The following is an 18,547-nucleotide window of genomic DNA, read 5'->3' on the forward strand; positions in this document are numbered from 1 at the left end:
CATATCTTTAAAAAAAATCATGAGTTCTAAAATAATGTTATCAAAAAAAGTAGGGTTACTGGCATCAAATGCCTGTATTGGAAACACATCTCTAAAGATTTTTAGCATTAATATCAACAGAAACAAAATGAGATATCTTTCTTACTTTCTAGTTATTTTCCAGACCATTGAGTCAAAGAAGGATGACACTTGTGTTACCTATTGTACTATCATACTGATCTAGCTTGTAAAGACTAAGACTGTGCACAGAACAGTCTGCAAAGCTAACTGGAGCCTGTCATCACAATTTCTTGTGTAAGCAGCCATTTGGGCACTAAACTGCTATTTACAAGTAAATGTGCTTAGTTTGCAGTGTGTGGATTACACAGTACCCCTTTAATTGTGCATACAGATTAATCAGGATAGCTGTCAGTTCTTGCATGGTGCCCTCGGCCTGTAACACCTCTTTTCAAACACTTCTATCTGTTTAAACAACACGCAATTTGTTAAAACAGGAACTATATTAAAAATATTCTTTTCCCAGCAATTGGACTGATTCACATCACTAATGAGTAGACAATGTTCTGCTCCCCAGCGATGCACTACTACTGCCACTGCCGAGGTCCTCTCAGAGCCGGAGCTAACACTCTCATTGACCTTAATGGCAGGATGACTGACTGTTCCTTCAGTTGTTTTACACAGGCACTTATTTCATCTCATTTCTGCAGTATTTTTACCCTCTGCAGTACTACATCCAAGGACATGCTTGGCATATGGTGGCTTATTTTCCCTCACTTTCCTTCTAAGATAGATTAACAGAGTGTCAGAAGCTTGTAAGTAACTTGTGTCTGCCCCAAGCAGGCACATGTAAAGCCAAAGTCTCAATACAGGTAAATCAGCAGTAAATTCACCAGGGTAAGTATCAGCTACTTTGGAATCTGTTCACCACGAACTAACACACTCTCACCAAATTTTGCTTTCAATTACATTTGTGCTGTGGGGCTTACAATGCGGTCCATCAGAACTGCTCTTTTGATGGTCACACCATGAAAATGGGGAGATCTACAAAAAGGAGAAAAATAAAACAGGGTAAACTTTGCTAAGATGGTCAACAAAGGCAGGCTGTAAACTTGTCGAAGTGGACTCAGCCATCATCATGTGTCAGTTCATGCCTCCCTACCCCCTCCCAATCCTGCGAAATGAAGCAGCAAAGCAGCAGTAAGGAAAGCATATTCATGAATATGAGAAATGCTATAGAGAGGGGAATAATAATACATCTGGAAGAAATAAGATCTTCAGAAGTGACTACTGATTTAGATTCATCTATTTCTGGTCATTCAGCTAGGGGTATTTTAAACAGCCAAGATTTCAGGAAGTGCTGGACACTCAAATATAAAAATGGCATCCTGGAAAAGATCTCAAATTAAGCATCTAGCAATAGCAAAAGGATTAATTTAATTGTTTTGTTGTGTTTGTTTTTTTTTCATACATACCACTATGATTAACACTCTGCTTGATCCAGTCAACAAAAACACCAACATTTGTGTATACTCCTGGGTAGCTCTTCCTTCCACATCCCAAGCCCCAGCTAGTGATTCCATGAAGGGTGTAAAATCCTGAGTTATCTTCTGAAGGACAAACCAATGGGCCACCAGAATCACCCTGCACAAGGACAAAGGAATCTTGTTATGAGCTAACATCACTCCCCATATTTTTAAAATATCAGTTCAGCTACGAAAGGTCCCAGCTGCTCCAGTGTTTTGGGGGATCTGTTTTTAAAAGGCAGAAAAAGAAATAAGCTTTGTTCAAGGGAAGTACCCCTTTTTGCAATATGAATAATTAAAATCCTACTATTAAGGAGTCTCTCACTGTAAATCACCTACAGCCTGTTTGCAAGAAAACAGCTCTTAGTGGGTTTTAACACTCCCCTTTTCAGAACCCATCTGGACATACCCCAAAGTGTCAGATGGCAAAGGCAGTGTGCGCAACTTACTGTGCATGAATCCTTGCCTTCTTCCAGAGGGAATCCAGCACAGATCATCCTCTGGGTCACTTTACTGGGAAGATTTATGTAATAGCTCTGACATGTGTCAAGCACCAGGATGGGGACTTCCAGCTGATGCAGTTTTTTCCCCTTTTCTCTGTCTTGAAGCAAAAGACATCTCAGAAACCAGTAGAGGCATGAATTAGTGATTCCAGAAAGAAGCCTTGCTCTTCCCCTTTTCAAATGGTCTCAGTCTAAATTATCCGATTTCTTTCCTCCCACCCATTTCCCCTACATGTCTGGCAGAGCTTACACAAGTGAAAATTTAACACGTCTGTTCTCCAGAAACTAACGTGTAGACAGAATGAATGTTACAACACAGAACATAGTATTTAAAACACAGCTACGGCATGCTCAACCTTCGAAATAGCAAAGACTGCATACCTTCTTCATGTGCACCCCATCCTGTGACAACACACAAAAAAAAAGCGGAACCGCCTCCTCCGTGGCAGGCAGGCACACTGGGCGCACGTAGTGGTTGAATTCTAAGGGCTCAGCCAGTTGCAGTAAGGCGATATCAGAGTCCATAGTGGTCTCGTTAAAACTTGGATGTATAATATACTGCTTTACCGACCTTTTCTAGGAAAGCAAGGACATTGACATTTTCTGAATGACGGGAATTTTAGTTTTTAAGTAACTTTGGTTTTATAAATTTTCAGGCCATATGCAAGATGCCTTAAGAGAAGGACACATTTAAAAGCAGTTGAAGACACCTGCTTTCTTAATATAAGAAGTCAAGATTATGCCTCTTGGACACGGATCAGGGAACATGCAGGAAACTCCATGCAGCAAGTGCGGAAGAGGGTCTTGGAAAAAATGTTTGTCCAGTCTGAGCAAAGTGGAAAGTTGTGCCCCAATTAGTTCTGTCTTGGTAATAGTCACCAGCGAATTCAGAGACAATCCACTCCTCACTCACACATCCTCCAGGATACTGAGCTTTGGAGTTCATTACTGGTGGTGAAGGCACAGATCAGTGCTGACAGAACTTCTCCGACAGTCACACAAAAGCTGTTGTGTAAATGCAGATTAAGGTCAGTATGCGGGTTGTTAGATTGCTGCATCATGAACCATTTGGGAGAAGCATTTACATTAAAAACTATTTTGTGAGATTAATTTATATTTTATTATTAAGCAGAACTTATAGTACCTGTCTGTATTCTTGCTCTGTAAGATCATGAAGTCCTGTTACCACCATCCATAAGTCTCTGTATAGTTCCCTAACAAAAACAAAAAACACATCCCAAAAAACCAACAAAAAAAGAGAAAGATACATACATTCTCAGGCTGGTGTAAGAGCATTCTTGAAACCAGTGAATCTTAACACCTTCTCCACCCAAAACAGATAACTAGGGTCCTACATATTCCTGGGCCAACAACTCCTGAGGCTCACACGCCCTTACAAATCTGTGGAAATCCTCTCGCTGACTTCTAGGGAGCATGAAATATGTTCATGATGAGGCAGTAGCATCTCTCAAACACATAGCAAACCGAGAGAAAGGTCACTTTTATAAAGACTAGGGGTGCCAAATGCAGAATACAAGCCTGCATGGTCCACATCATCCAGGGACAGTGTTGGTCCTACCTTCTTAATGAAAAAATGGGTGACCTCTAAAATATTACTACCTATCAAAAGATATAAAGAAATGAAACAGAAACATTCCATTTCTCCCTTTGATTTCTTAACCAAACCCTCTTACTACCTGAAAACCTGTCATAACTCCCGGATGAAATTAGTTGTGTAGAACCATTAAGCCACATACACAAATTCTGATGTGATGGCAACATGCAATAGAGAATTCCTCATTAATACGGCTCTTAAAGCAGTACCTTCAACACAGTGCAACAATGCTCCTGACATAAAATTTTGCAAACCAGCATTTAGAAATTTAGAAGCTAAAGTCCAAAATTCAAAACAGCACTTGCATTTCAGATCTCCAGTTTTGTGGGGGTGGGGAAGAGAATCAAAGACATGGAGAACATAGATGTCTAAGCATCTTTGGCTCTTGGGCTTTTTGAAAGCTTGCTCTTATTTTCAAGTAATTGCAACTTTATTTGAAAACAGGATAGAATACCTAATTATCAGCAATCCTGGGATGATTTAAAAAAATCTTTTAGTGACCCAGTATATGTGAATTTTAAATTAATGTACTTGTGATTAATTTGAACTTCAAAACAGTTAGTGTTCAGCCTAAGAGATGAAGAAACAAATTGCAGTTCAGCAAGTATTTTAGTATTTTAAAGAGTCTGAAAGTCACACAGACTATCCTTTTGTCTTGTCTCAATAAAGACAGAAAAATTTCCATGTAATCTGATTTACCCGATTGGTAGGTTTTTAATAAGGGAATGAGATCAACCCTGTGCACAGAAGCCTCCTGTACGTCCTCCAAATTCTACACAAATTCAGAAACTTTTTAAATTTTTGGACAGGTTGATTCTACCTGGATGAAAACATGCTCTGTAAATGACCCAAACACAAAGAAGTTATCTAAAAGTAAGTGATGGATGACAAGAGACTTAGTAGTTTGTCATCTCTTCTGAAAACTGATCTGCATTAAAACCAAGCCTATAGAATTAGGCTACTTACTTCCTTAGCTGCCTCTATGATCCTAGCACATGTGTGTGGAGCAAAAGAATCCAGTGCCAGTGTGAGCTGTAAGTAGGCGGTAACCAAAACTCTGCCAGCCACCCTAGGCAGAACCACCATGCTGCAGAGATGCACCATGCAATTACAGATGTTCCCAGGGAAGGGTTTATCCCAGTGTACTTACTTGGAATTAAAGCAGTGAGCAGCTGTGACAACCCATTCTTTGGCAAGAACTGCTCCTCCACAGATATGCTCATCTGAAATTTGTACACTGACCTGCCAAGGCCATGAGTATGGTACAGCTTCTTCACCTCCAATTATCCTACTGAATATGAACCTGGGCTGATTTGAAGGCATTCCACAAATATCATCTGAAACAGAAAGCACTGATCTTTCAAGAAGTCTTTAGAGGTTAAGATTTGGAGAAGCAAAGAACAGTCCATTTAAGAGCCACCCCACAGCTTCTCAAGCTTCCCCCCTCCCCTTTTTTGCTAAATCTTTCAACTTCCCTCATTACAAAAGATCCAAATGTTTAGAACTAGCATGAGGACACAGTATCAGCAAAAACAGAGCTTCACTAAGATGAAAGCAACTGCTTATTTTCAAAAGTCTTAGCCTTAAACCTACAACAAATATGGACATATCCCATTCTCCATAAAGTACTGGAGGATATAAGGGAAGTTCTAAACCAATGGTTATTATTTTCAGCTATCCCATACTTTTTGCCATTATTTTCACCAAAGCAAGTAGGTGTAAACTGACATACAAGCTGAAATAATATCACTGCATTGCTGTAAATGACTTCACAAGATGTAAGAAACAAGAAAAATTAGGTTTTGCTATTCTAAAGCCAAAGCATAGAAGTGTTACTATTTATTTTTTTATTTCCTTAAAATATCTTAATGAAAAATTCTGGGACAACTGCATCCATTAAGTATTTGGAGGAAATGCCATTTAAATTACAGTCCAAAAGGTATTCCCTATTCCCATGAATAAAATATAACTTGGGTTGGCTTACTTGCTGCAACCTGTATTTCTTCTTCAGTCATATCTATATCTTTAAATTCTTCTTCACTAGTTGAATCCAAAGTTTCTAAATCTAGCAAATGAAAATAGCAAACATGTTAGCAGACTGTCTTGAGTGATATTTTTATTATAAAAGCACTTTTATTTCCTTTATTATAATTTTTGTAGAAGGAATAGATATCTAAGTAGGGATCTGCGCTATTACATCTTCACATGGTAGTAAAGTGCCATTTAAAATGCACCAAAATACTCTAACACAAAATAAAACTCTGAGATTTTGGATAGCTTCATTGTTTCTCTTTACTCACTCAACAGGCCTTTTGTTTAATGCCTCAATAGGTTCACAATACAGTTTTTTCACTGAAACAGTTTTTTAGATGAGAATCTCCTAGAGTAAAATAATTGTGAATAGCTAGATTCACTGAAGAGCCTCAAAGAGGCAGTTTCCCAAGTTACTTCTATTACCTGTTACATGAACAAAAGCAATTGTAGCTCTGAATCCTCCAAAGGTCTCTGTTTCATCAGAGTGAAAGACAACCAGCATCATAGCAGAGGAGCTTAGAACAGGGGCTGGTAGGGCAAATCCACAAGACTTAGCTAAAGATGAGAAAGCAAAGGTTCACTGCAGATTGACATGTATTTTCTCATCCTTATCTCTTTCAACAGTGGGTACCCAATATTCTGTGTATTCCAGCTCTCACACAGGAGGGTAAAAAATAACTATGCACAAGAGAGGAGTAGAGATAAGTGGACTGAGGCTGAAGGACTGCTCTATTATTCCTGACAATCTGTCCTTGTTCAGTATTTATCTCATAAGAACAAGGAGACTCTTGCATTATTTCACAATAGTCTGTTGCAGCACCCACACTCATAGGTTGCGATTACATATAGAACATACTGGACATCTGATTTCCCCTTGTTAGTGTTTTAGCACTAGCATCTGCAAGTGCTAATCTAAGCACCAGCATCAAGCGAGTCCTGAAATCAGTTGATTGGGACAGGTCTTCCTCTCATTCAATGTAAGCCAGGGGAATCGCCAGCAAGGTGGCAAGAACTACATGAATGCTCCTCTGGAGTGAACAACTGGACTCTGAAAAGGAGACCTCTTGGGTGCTTTCTGTATCTAATTTTTTTAATTAATGATGATCAATGTGCTATGCCCCTTTCTTCATTTACATGAATTCAGAACTGCATTTCATATAGAATTTAAATACACAAAACTGTTCTGTTCAATGTGGTTTTGCCTCTGTAAGTGGAAGAGAAGCAGAAATACTCACAAGTATTTTTCAACGTATGGAAACTAGTACCTATAACATCATCTGAGATTCTAGAGGCAAACTTAATTTTAGACTGTAAAACAGGGCTAGTGAAAGTCATAAAAGAAATAGGTCATCCCCAAAGTATGTAAAAAGCAAAAATCAAACCAATTTCCTCCTCTTTTCCCACATCTTCATACACAGTCACGGCATCATAAGAGCAATCTTCGCTGTCTTCTACTTCAAAAGACTGATATGTAAGCTTTAAATAAAAAATGAAAAAGTGAACCTTGTTGTTAAATTCACACAGAAAAAATTGAAAGATCTATAATAGGGTGTTTAGTATTCTCAATGATTCCTTTAGGGTTTGGTTCCTGTGATATTCAGACCTCTCACAGGTGATACATAGCATACCACATTTGCTAGAAGAATCTGTCATGATAAAATTTAAACCAGAAAATCCTATTTTCCTATAACCTAAAGGAGAAATCAAAACCTATCTCGCTTTTGGGATGGAAAGTGATTTTTCTTAACTGCATCCAGCAGCATTATTCAAGCTTGTCCTTAGCTGCATAATTTCTTGTTAACTCAATGGTGCTCACTTCCATTCTGTAGACACAAGAAGGGCTCATATTATACCTTGATTACATGGTCCTCTGGCGCACAAATAATCCATTGACAACTTGCCATGTTGCTGTAATGCTCTGGATAGTGCATACTTTGTAATATTCCTTCTTCAAAAAGGACAGCTAAGGACTCACAGCCAGAATCTGGAAATCCAGGAAAACAAAAATGGAGGCACTGTGACTTCCTATTAAATTATTCACCAAAAAAAAAATTTAAATCCAGAAAAACTCTCATGGTGCTTTCACACAGCTGACAAAGAGTACAGGACAAGAGCAGCAAGTCAAATCCTGCTGTTTGAAAAAGACGCAAAGAAAATTTTTAATCTGTTCCCAGGCAGAAGGGTGATGCAACTCATTACTACAGCATTCTACTTTGGCTACAGGCAGTGCGCTGCAGGCACAGGTACCCACGTGGGGTGACAGAAGAGCAGAACATGGGCGTGTCAGAAGAACATGTGCCAACTTTCTTTGGAGAGGAAAGTGGAGACATAAAACACAACCAGAGGATTTGCCTTCCTGATGGGCTATGCATTGGCAAGGCCCCTCAGAGGGGATTCCTCCCTACACTCTGCAAAGGAAAGAAACTAGCTGGAAAAGCTGCAGAAACAGCAACAACAGGAGTCTGTCTGTAACTGGATTGTCCAGACTCAGCAAATGGCCCTTGGGCCTGCTCCCCAGTGCTGGTGAACTGCTCTGCACAGCAAAACTGAAAGCAGTTCTCCACAACATGTATCTTAGCATTAGCTGCCTCCCTCAGGGCCCCTCCATGAAAGCACAATTGGGACTAGCAATGCAGCTTTCATCTGGAAATTCTGCTCATTTGACTGATCTTATTAATTGAGTTTTAAAATATTCTGGAAGTAGGGAAGGAAATGAGATCTTGTATAAAGTGGCTGGAGAAGAGGCAAAGTTAAAGGAGGGCTTCTCTCAACAGCATCTATCCTATCCTTTTCTGGCATCCTAGTTTCTTCACAATGTCATACGGCAGCCTAACCACACTTACTTTGTTCATAACATCATCCACACTTTTAAAAATATCATAGGAGCTTCCTCTGGTTTATTTTCTCCTGAAGATTTTTTTCAGATCACCACCCAAGAGCACAGACAAGTATATTACTACAGGTAGACTTACCAGGAAGAATATCTGGTGTAAGAGCTTTGTAGGTCATGGAAAAACCAGTTCCATAATCCTTGTTGTCAGAAACAAATTTCAGTCTTATACTATTGGAGCCAATCAAAATAGGTAATGGAAGATCTTCTCCACAGAATTTCCCTGAAACATATTAGAGAACAATCAGTGTTTAAAGTCTTTAGTCACTTGAGAAAACTCGCATGTACCATTTTTAGTACTTAGCTGTAAAAATTTTAGGATGAAAAAGGAAATTAATTCCTCTACATTCCCTATTAATCCACTAGCCCAAATAGGTGCACACTTTTAAAAACTGAAAATCCTTGACACCAGAAAGTCATATGCCGACACAGTTCCCTACCAGGCATCATCCATTCTTTTCTCCTCCCACACTCTTTGTCTTTTATTTTAGATCATATGTCATGATGTATTGATCGTGAAAACGTAAGTAAAACATAACCCACTGCAATGTCCTCATTGGGTGTACTTGCTATCAGAATGAAAGAGCATACTGACAGATTATTTCAAAGAATAAGGGGACAGCAACTCACCAACAAGTCTGTTGTCTTTCGAATAGACTGATAAAGAATCATAGTCACAAAATGTTTCTGGCTCTATATCAAAGTGGGAAAAATGAAGCAACATATAATTCCCTTCTGGTACAAATAAAGTCCATACACACAATCTGGAACAACAAATTAGTTTCTGTTCACAAAACTGCAACAAAAACCACCCAACTACACCTGTACAGGGAATAGTTTCTGGGGATAGACCGTGTTTTGTCTACTTACTGGTGGTTTTGATAGAACTGTTTGGGACTTCCAGGAAAACGTAATTCTCCTTCACTGCCAGGGAGTCTGCCGTCCTTAATGCTACAAAATGCTGCATTGTAGAGTTAATACAAAATACAAGGAATCAAGTTTGACAGATATGCAATCATTCGTTCCACCAAAAAGCTCAAACATCTAGAGAATATTGTGAGACTCAAGATTGTTCAGTTGTACCTGGTTTCTGCTGGCAGACTAATGCTGGGTATTTTCTCTTCTCTTTTTTATTTGTAATTATAGTAAGTCAGTTTAAAAACACAATTTGGGAGCAAAAATGAAGCACTGCCAACATGCTATCACATTTTATTGTAAAAATGGCAGTGCTTGCTTTCATCTTAAAGAAACTATTTGTTAAATCAGGATTTCAGTATAAATATTTTTCAGGGAGGAAAACCAAATACCTCAGGACACAAGAAAAGTTTTCATTGCAGCCCATTTTTAATAACATCTTTAGCTATGTTACAGCAGAAGACTTTTGCAACAGTACAACATGGTATTAAAGACACTTTAATAGAAGAAGCAGAAGCCTTCCTCTCCAGATAAGTGTCACTAGGAACACAATTACTTACAAAAATTATCTCCTCTTGCCTTTCCTTATCCTTGCAAGGTAAGCCAGTAAGATATTTATCAACAACTATGTATATAAAAACAAATTTAAGGAGTCACGTACTTATAAGATTATCTTGCCTGAAGTGTCCTAGGAAGACCAGTAAAAAAATTTCAAAACAGACACAAACAGCACTTAAATGCCCAATTTTCACTGGCCACAGCAAGTCTATACAAACTGACCGTGTGCCCAAGCTCATTTACCATCTGAGAAATTCCAGTCTAGATTTCTAAAATTAAAATTTAAGATCTAGTTCTCAAGAGTTGTTTATAGTATCTTTATGTGAACTTGTACCTATATGAACAGTGTGTCCAACAGGAACACAAACATGGCAGAATCAAAGACTTCAATTTTAAAACATGTTACACTCGGGGATGGGTGTTGTGGGTTGGGTTTTGTTTGGGTTTGTTTTTTGTTTGGTGGTTTGTTTTTTTTTTCATTTTATTCATAGAAATAGACACCAGACACAGAACACAGAAATAGACACAGAATCATCATAGACTGTGCAAAAGTACTACTAATTTACCTCATATTTTCTATTTAGAATCTGTATTTTTATATAGAATCAACTTCACTAACGAGATTTCATGCATTGCTGGAGGTTCTGTTCTACATTTTCCCCATTAATTTTATTTGCATTTCAATAAAAATACAGCTTTAGATATGCAGCTGTCTTAAGGAAAATTCCTTTTTGAAGTCACTAGTACATAAGTACAACCCTACATAACTAATTTTTTTTTTTTTTTTTAGAGAATCAGGAGGAAAAAAGTATATATTTAAAGTACACATTTAAAAATGCTTTGATGAGTCAGGCTTCTTCATATTTCTTCCTTCACAGATTATATACCAGTTTCTTCCTTCACAGATTATATACCAGACTATTTTGAAGGTCTTTTTATGCTCTAACACAGATAGAAGATACTGAAAAAATACTGTACTCACCTGTGGAGCTTTTCATTTTCAGATCTAATAAAGGAGGGATAGGGAAAGGGGTGGAAAAAGAAGAATAAATTACTGTAGTTTCATATTCACAATGTAGGCTTTATTTTTATCTGTGTGAAATTTTATACAGGTAGCACAGAGGCAAATTCAAATGTTTCTTGGGGACATACTGCCTACAATAAACTAGGCTTAAAATTAAAACAAAATTGCAAGTTTAGGCAATGGTGACTTTGGAATAAAGAATTCTGGAGTAGCCACTTCTGGAATTAATCATACATTGGTAGGTCACTGCTCAGTCTGAGCAGCACAATACTCTCTCTCTATGTACTTGTTGAGTAAATACTATACATTTCAGGTAAGGGTAGCAGAATCCAACTCTAGCATCACATCAGGGACACAGAGACATTAAGCCTGACAGCAATTACAGTTAAAATCTTTTGCACCAATGTGACAGTATAAAAGAGCAAGCAAGCAATACCTGGTGCAATGCAATTGAGAATTGTGTTTTCACTTTCCTACCAGAATGTTTTTTCTGTTCACTGGAGCCAACACACTTTAATTACCACAACAGCTAATCATATTATTTTTTTCTGATAATGAAATGGGCAAAGTAGAAAATTTTTAATAAAAAGTCTCTCCTCTCCTTTTTTTTTTTTTTAATTAAAAAAAAAAATTCAGAGGCTAAGCCCTTTTCATTTTTCTCTGACATTATGAGGGTTTCTTTTCTCAATCACCAGATGAAGCTGGTTTCTAATGGGAAAGTTGTTTGGTTTTTTCCTCTCAATTTTTTTTTCTTATCATTGACTGGCAAAACCTCTTAAACACCCCTCCTCATCAGTTTTTCAATTCTCTGTGTAAATTTTGACACATCCTCCAACATCCTTTAACGAAAAAAGACCAAACCGGAAGAATAATTCAGTTTCTTAATGCTCTGAATGAAGTTCACCCCTGGACAGACTGTCATTTATATCTCCAGGTCCATAACTTTGGAAGTGATGGATAATTTTCAAGTCATTCCCCTGCACAGAGGTCATATGTAGCCTTTTGAGCAGGGTAAGCAAAAGCACTTCTGAGAGCATGACTTTTCCCCATGTAGTCAAATGTCTGATCCAACATGTTTTAGCTGACAAAGATGACAAGTGACTTCGAAGAGGTGTGTATGGAATTTCAGACACTTTCAACTGGTGAATTTCCACTTAAAAACAAAAATACCAGGCTAAGTGGCTAGCTGGATAAAAGGACCATTTTTAAGGTTAAAAAATAATACAGATATACATCCACACACACATATACTCCAAGTAGGAGGCAAAATGGAAGAGAAGCAAGCATTTACAATGCTCTCAATTTCTTTTTGGCAACTGCCAACCAGTACCGTATACTTAAAGGCATTGTGAAATGCTATAGTGTTTTGCCAGTAAAAATGGGAAAAATAAGTGCTTTATCTTGAAAAAGATAAAATTAAACAAAATATTATTTTTAGACAGAAGAGTTGTCACAAGTGAGGAACACATTACTGTGGAGACTTAATACCAGCACTCATGTTCTCTTGAATCCAGGAAAGCACTGCACTGAGGTCTGTGAATATTCCCGGAGATCCTCTGTCATAATGTTTCTTCTTCTCATTACTTATCCAGCCACGAGCACATCCCATCCCCCAGGAGATCACACCAGCGAGAGTCCAGGCACCATGCTTACGTCGACACAGAAGAGGGCCTCCTGAGTCTCCCTGTAAAAAGGGGAAAAAAAACCCACCAGACAAGTAACAGCCCACAACCCACAGCTCACAAAAGTACATGCATACCACTGAGCAAGCCTTAAAGAGTTTATCAAGTTCTCTTTTGTGCCATACTAACAAGTCTGCAACGTAGGGGATAGTAATTTAAAAAAAAAAAACCTGTGAAGACAGACACATTCTTTTTTGTTGTGTTTAGTCAAGATTGTCAAGAGGGAGAGAGACAGACTAATTCCCTCATGGGTGCACACCTGTTGTGTTTTGGCATGAAAAAGGAGTGAGGAGTTTGCTTTTTTTATTTTACCTCTATGACAAGAAACAATCACTTAACCTTTATCTAACTTCCTTTCCTTCCTGTAATCAAGGCAATACTTTCCACTTCCCTCCTGAGGACCTTAGCAGTATTAACTAACTAATTTATCAAGCATTCTGAAGTTAGAAAGCCCCAAGCATTATTGCACTGGGATACATTGCAAGATTGCTCTCAGGAATCTGTCATACAACTCATACAATAATTAAAATGGAATCATGTAATTAAGTGCATTGCCCCATACAGAACCTTTGAAAGAATTCATACATCAAAATAAATACACTCCAAATATTGTAGTTTACAGTGTATTTATTCACTTAGGCACACACAGCCTTGAGCTTCTGAGAAACACCTGTAAATACACAAGGCCCTCTGTTCAGCTGACCTGGCAGGCATCTTTTCCTCCATCTGGAAATCCAGCACACATTATAGTGTCACCTTGGATGGGTTTTCTTAAAGTTGATAATGCTCTTGAACACTCCTTACTGTTTAGGATTGGTAGATTGACTTCATATAAGACCTGAGGGAGTACTCCATCTGAAATACAAAAAAAATTGTTCATAAGAAATGCTGAAAGGTAAACTTAATGTCACTGCTAATATACCAAAAAAATTAGTTGGAAACTTGCTCCAAGCTATTTTACAGTTACAAGCACATTTTGATAAACATCCAGTTTTGTGGACATAAGTAGTTTTACTTGAATAAATTCCAAAAATGTTTCAAAACTGAAATACAGGTCTATATATTGTAGTGATCCATTTTGAGGTAGTTCACAGGTAGGTATAGAAGCTAACAAAGATTCTGTTTTGAGATTACAATTCTTATGACCAGTTGATGACTTCTTCTGGTCTATGACCTATGCAATCAAGCTCTTAGCTTCAGAAATAAGACACTGAGAAACCCAAATGTCAAAGAACAATTCGAGTGGCTTACTCTCATTTAAACGGCCCCAACCACAAGCAGTGCAGATATATCCTGCTTCAAACTTTTCACCTGGATCAGGGAGACATGCTGGCAAAACTGATGAACCTGCCACACACAGACATGGATCTTATTGATAAGTATTTGAAAGAACAACAAAAAGCTTCCTTTCAGAGTTAGTTTTTTTAAAACTAAAAAGTATTGTTATTTTTGTAGCACCTGGAAAATTAATCTGGCATTTGATAATTTATCTGTGCCTCCACTTCCTAGTGTTTTGGAATGATAAAAAGAGCCAGGAGCACGACAAGCTTCAGCCCAGGCCTTGCCATCCAGCTTAAACTTCACGATCTGAACTTCCATAAGAAAAAGTAGTCGCTCACCTTTATGGCAGCAAAGAAAGGGCAACCTAGTGACATGAGCTGGAGCCTTTGGAAGAGCGAAGTGTACGCACCTCCATATTTCATAAAGCTGATGTGAAGTAGCCTTTCAGAAAACCTGACTGTAAGGCAACGTTAGTGTGCAGCTGAGAAACGGCTGGCTCACAGGCCAGGAAACGGGGCGTTAACAGCTCTGCTCCCCTCACCTTCCCCCTTCCCTTACAGCCCCTGGACGGACCATTCTGCCACCGCTGCCCTGAATCCTGTGCTCCTTCCTGCAGTCTGCAGGGAGGGAAAAGAGGGCAAATGGCGAAGGGGCTGTGACTAAGGTGCAGACAGTACAGCGGTACGCCCCGAGCTCTGGTCTGCCTTTGACTAGCTTTACTGTTCACTAGGGGCAGAAATCTCCACCTACACAGATAAAAATTAACGCCCCGAGCTCTGGTCTGCCTTTGACTAGCTTTACTGTTCACCAGGGGCAGAAATCTCCGCCTACACAGATAAAAATTAAACATGCCTATTTGGTTAAATTGTAATCTCCTGCATACAAAGAAGAATAGCTTTTCTTCAAGGGAGTATTAAGTCTGAAGACGACCATTTAATTTGATACATTTTTCTGACTTACCTATGGTATTTTAAATACTTCAGTTGAAGATTTTTAGTCGTATAATCTGACAGCTGTGAAACAGGTTTAAACTGACTTTCAAGAATTTTCACAGCATCTGGGAGAAGCAAAGGCTTTACCTTCCCCACTGAAAAAGATCACAGATAGCTATGGCCTTACTGAAGTTGAAGGCTCCATCCAGCTTCAGAAGGGCAATGTCATAGTTCATCGGCCTTCTGGGGTCAAAATTTGGATGCTTAATGACGTATTTAACAGGGAGTGTCTGCTCGCCGTTCTCCTTGATCCTCAAATCATGCTCTCCTGCAGTGACATCCAAGTCCTGGAGTAGGCTCCTGTAGAACAGAAAAATAAAAGTTCAGCTACAGAATCTTCAAAATGAAAGGAAAACAATATAGTTGTTTTTAAACAGACTTGCTGTTACTACTGATACCTAATACCTTTCATCTCCAGATCTTAGAGCACTTAATATGTACAGTCAGCAAGAGCTGAGTATGCCCAGCAGTACAAATTGGGAGATGAAAAGGACTGAGAAGAAAAATCGTTTAGCTACACTTCTGACTGTGGTTTGGTGGTCCACTAAGGTCCTCTTACTGTGTTTAAAAATGTTCAGTCACACTGCTTTTTGAAGTAGGAGGGAAGATATGGACACAGGAAAGTACAGCAAAAATAAGACCACTTCTCTAGCAGTCTCAGTTTGCACCTTAAAAACACAGTGAATCCTGCTTTAGAGCTCCTAGTACCAGATCAGACATGCAGCAAAGAAATACAAAAGCAATCATTATAAACTCTTTATTCTGCTTCAGATTTATCCACTGGGCTTGAAGGATTACTTTTGTGTCAGGAGACCTTATGCTGATTTAGATATTGCCTATCTTTCTTCAGTTAATACAAACTCTGCAGTTATTGGGTAATTTGACCAAGATGTGATCATATATAATGCCAGATACAGATAAAATTTATAATTCCAGGTGATCCATTAGTACAAAGATTCAGCATTAACTATAAGGGAATTAGGACCTCAGGGAAGCTAACCACAGAATCAGAACTGGAACCTTCTGTACAACATACACAGACTTTTTTTTTTTTTTTAAAGCACTAAGGCTGGAAATGATCAGCATGCAAGAGGTCAGTACCGTATCCATTCACCATTTAATTTCATATACTCCGCCAGCTGTTACCAAAAAAAATAAATAAATAAAAATAAAAAAATCGCAGTCACCTGATAATCACAGTCAGGTATAGATCTTTACCTACATCTCCAAAAATCAGTCTCCACCAATCCCTGTAAATTTATTTTATTTTTAATTATTTTCGAGATGTTCAAAAATTTTTTTTTCTCCCTTTTTTGTTAAAACATGAAAAATATTGGTTACAAATAAAAGGGTAGCACTTGTTAAGTAACCACCACAAAAAGATACTACAGCACACACACACTTTTATAATCAATGTTTTCTGCACCTGCAGCCTGCTCCTGAAATATCACATTCATACCTGTCTAAGATGCAGTGAGCTGCCGTGACCACCCACTGAGCAGAAACAATGGTGCCTCCACAGAAATGCTTTTGCCTTCGTTTCAAGGAAACCTGCATCATATAAAGAAGGCATGCCAAATAACGAACATCTTTATATCTGCTCTGATGCATTTGAGGAAGACAGACAGTACGTGCAGGTACTCTCTGAAGATTCACATAGCTAACATACATGCTGCACTTCAAACACACACTTTCATGGCATTTTTAGTGTCCTGGAGTCTAAGAGATCCTAAACCTTGCTGTTCTCCCCTCAGCTGTGACTTGGTACCTGAATAAAAGCAACAGTGACATACATGTAATAAATGCCAAGTCACTGAGGTGCTTGGCATGCTGCAAAGGTTATCAGTTAGTTGAGAATTTTTCCTTTGCAGGTCACTGGGAGCACTGCAAAGCCATGGTGGCTGACGGTAGTTGGGGGCTGGAGGTGATGTCCTTCGGTGCCCTATTTTTGAGCAGTTTCACCCATGCCTCTTTACAATAGACTAATCTACAGATGCTCTCTCAGAAATAATTATAAACAAAATAAAAAATTATAAGCAAAAATTTCAGAGTGCAGGACAGGTTCCATGTCCTCTCCACCTGCTTCACTGCTTTTAATAAAAGCAGAGTGGAGCTCAACAATACACCTTAAGTATCAGTAAGAACAAAGTATACCTGTTTTCTTCTTCTGTCATTTCTACGCAAACTCAAGACTTTGTTCTGAAGATAAAACCACATTTGCTTGTGCAAACCTGCCATGGATGCGAGCCTTGTTTCACCTGGTTTCCACCAACAATCCGAGTGAAAAGGTTGAAGTAACTCCATGGTTTTGTCTCTTGAACTTTCTGCCCACACTTAGGATCTAAGGAGTAAAAGGCGGAAAAGAAGGAAGGATTCAGTCTGGATGTAAGTTTTTCTGCTTTTTTTGGCAACACAGAATCGGAAGGCATGGCCTGGCACAGAGGTCAGTGCAGTCTCTCTGCCACGACAGGAACCACATCTCAGAATTCCTAATACAAACTGCCCAGACGAAGGCTAAATCGGGCTAAGAAAAAGGCAGTGTACTTTATTTTGCAGGTATTCTCCAAATGAGCTCTTTTTGGCTCAATTGTATCACAACTATTAAATATGGCTTTCCATGAGCAAATGTGTGTGTGTATATATATATATATTAATATTCTCATTAGGTCCATGCTTACTTAAACTTTCTGAATGTCAACATTCTCTTTCAAGCAAGTTTGGGAACTGTTTTGGGACTAAATCATTGTTTCATTATCGCTTTCAGAAGTCTCTTTACACGCAGCATTTGTACTTAAAATATTTTGGACAAACGGGGTCAAAATGCACAACACACAGCCCTTGATGAGCAACAACAGTGGCTGAATTTCTCCAGAACATCCATTACTGCGCCAACTTTATTCCTTCTTAGCTCACTATTATTATCATCTACTATGACTAAATGAAGCTGATAATATTTATGTTTGTAAAGGAGTATATTTATAGAAACAAATACCTGTAGTAAAATACTAGCAAATCAGTAGTTATCAAGAAAGGTAGAAGCAAAGCAACCAATTCTGCCAAGCAGCATATTGTGAGAGGAATTTTTTTTCTTAAAGTTGTATGACAACTCATTGAAGCTAAACACATCTCTAAGACATTTTACTACAAATTCTTTTAAAAGCTACATTGGGAAAAATTTAGCATCCATAAACTTGGAACATTTCGTTATTATTTTGGCAGGTAGGTGGTTGTATTCAAAAGATGGAGGACCAACACTTGTATACACTGTCTGGAAAAATGTGGAATCCTCCAAACTATAAAATGCAGCTTAGAACACCTACAAAAAGGGTTTTGCAATCATACTCAGGATTAGCATGGCTGATGCAAGTGATTACAGTGTCACAATAATGCTGACACAAAGCTACTTACTCTAGTTTTTAAATAAAAAAGGCTTTATATAGAAATGATCCAGTTCGTTTATCTGATTTTTTTCATTCCTTCCTAATTCTCACTGCACCCACTTTTTTCCCATGTGCAAAAATACAGTGAGG

The 18,547-nt window shown here is 38.4% G+C and overlaps 1 protein-coding gene across 1 annotated transcript in view; it reads right to left on the reverse strand.

Moving 5' to 3' along the window:
- Positions 1-986: 986 nt before the first annotated feature.
- OVCH2 (ovochymase 2) overlaps positions 987-18,547 on the reverse strand; it is a gene marked incomplete at its 3' end in the record, with an annotated part of 18,767 nt that continues 1,206 nt past the window's right edge. The window contains 21 exon segments of the mRNA XM_009707759.1: positions 987-1,041; positions 1,469-1,641; positions 1,973-2,124; positions 2,408-2,455; positions 2,458-2,602; positions 3,171-3,240; positions 4,792-4,978; positions 5,626-5,706; positions 6,099-6,230; positions 7,058-7,151; positions 7,529-7,659; positions 8,648-8,788; positions 9,196-9,329; positions 9,436-9,526; positions 11,021-11,044; positions 12,551-12,746; positions 13,448-13,599; positions 13,996-14,091; positions 15,145-15,317; positions 16,477-16,568; positions 17,249-17,358. Of these exon segments, the coding sequence (XP_009706061.1) occupies positions 987-1,041; positions 1,469-1,641; positions 1,973-2,124; positions 2,408-2,455; positions 2,458-2,602; positions 3,171-3,240; positions 4,792-4,978; positions 5,626-5,706; positions 6,099-6,230; positions 7,058-7,151; positions 7,529-7,659; positions 8,648-8,788; positions 9,196-9,329; positions 9,436-9,526; positions 11,021-11,044; positions 12,551-12,746; positions 13,448-13,599; positions 13,996-14,091; positions 15,145-15,317; positions 16,477-16,568; positions 17,249-17,358 (2,477 nt within the window).

Source organism: Cariama cristata, unplaced genomic scaffold (genome assembly GCF_000690535.1).
Source record: "Cariama cristata isolate BGI_N322 unplaced genomic scaffold, ASM69053v1 scaffold44129, whole genome shotgun sequence".
Taxonomy (NCBI): domain Eukaryota; kingdom Metazoa; phylum Chordata; class Aves; order Cariamiformes; family Cariamidae; genus Cariama; species Cariama cristata.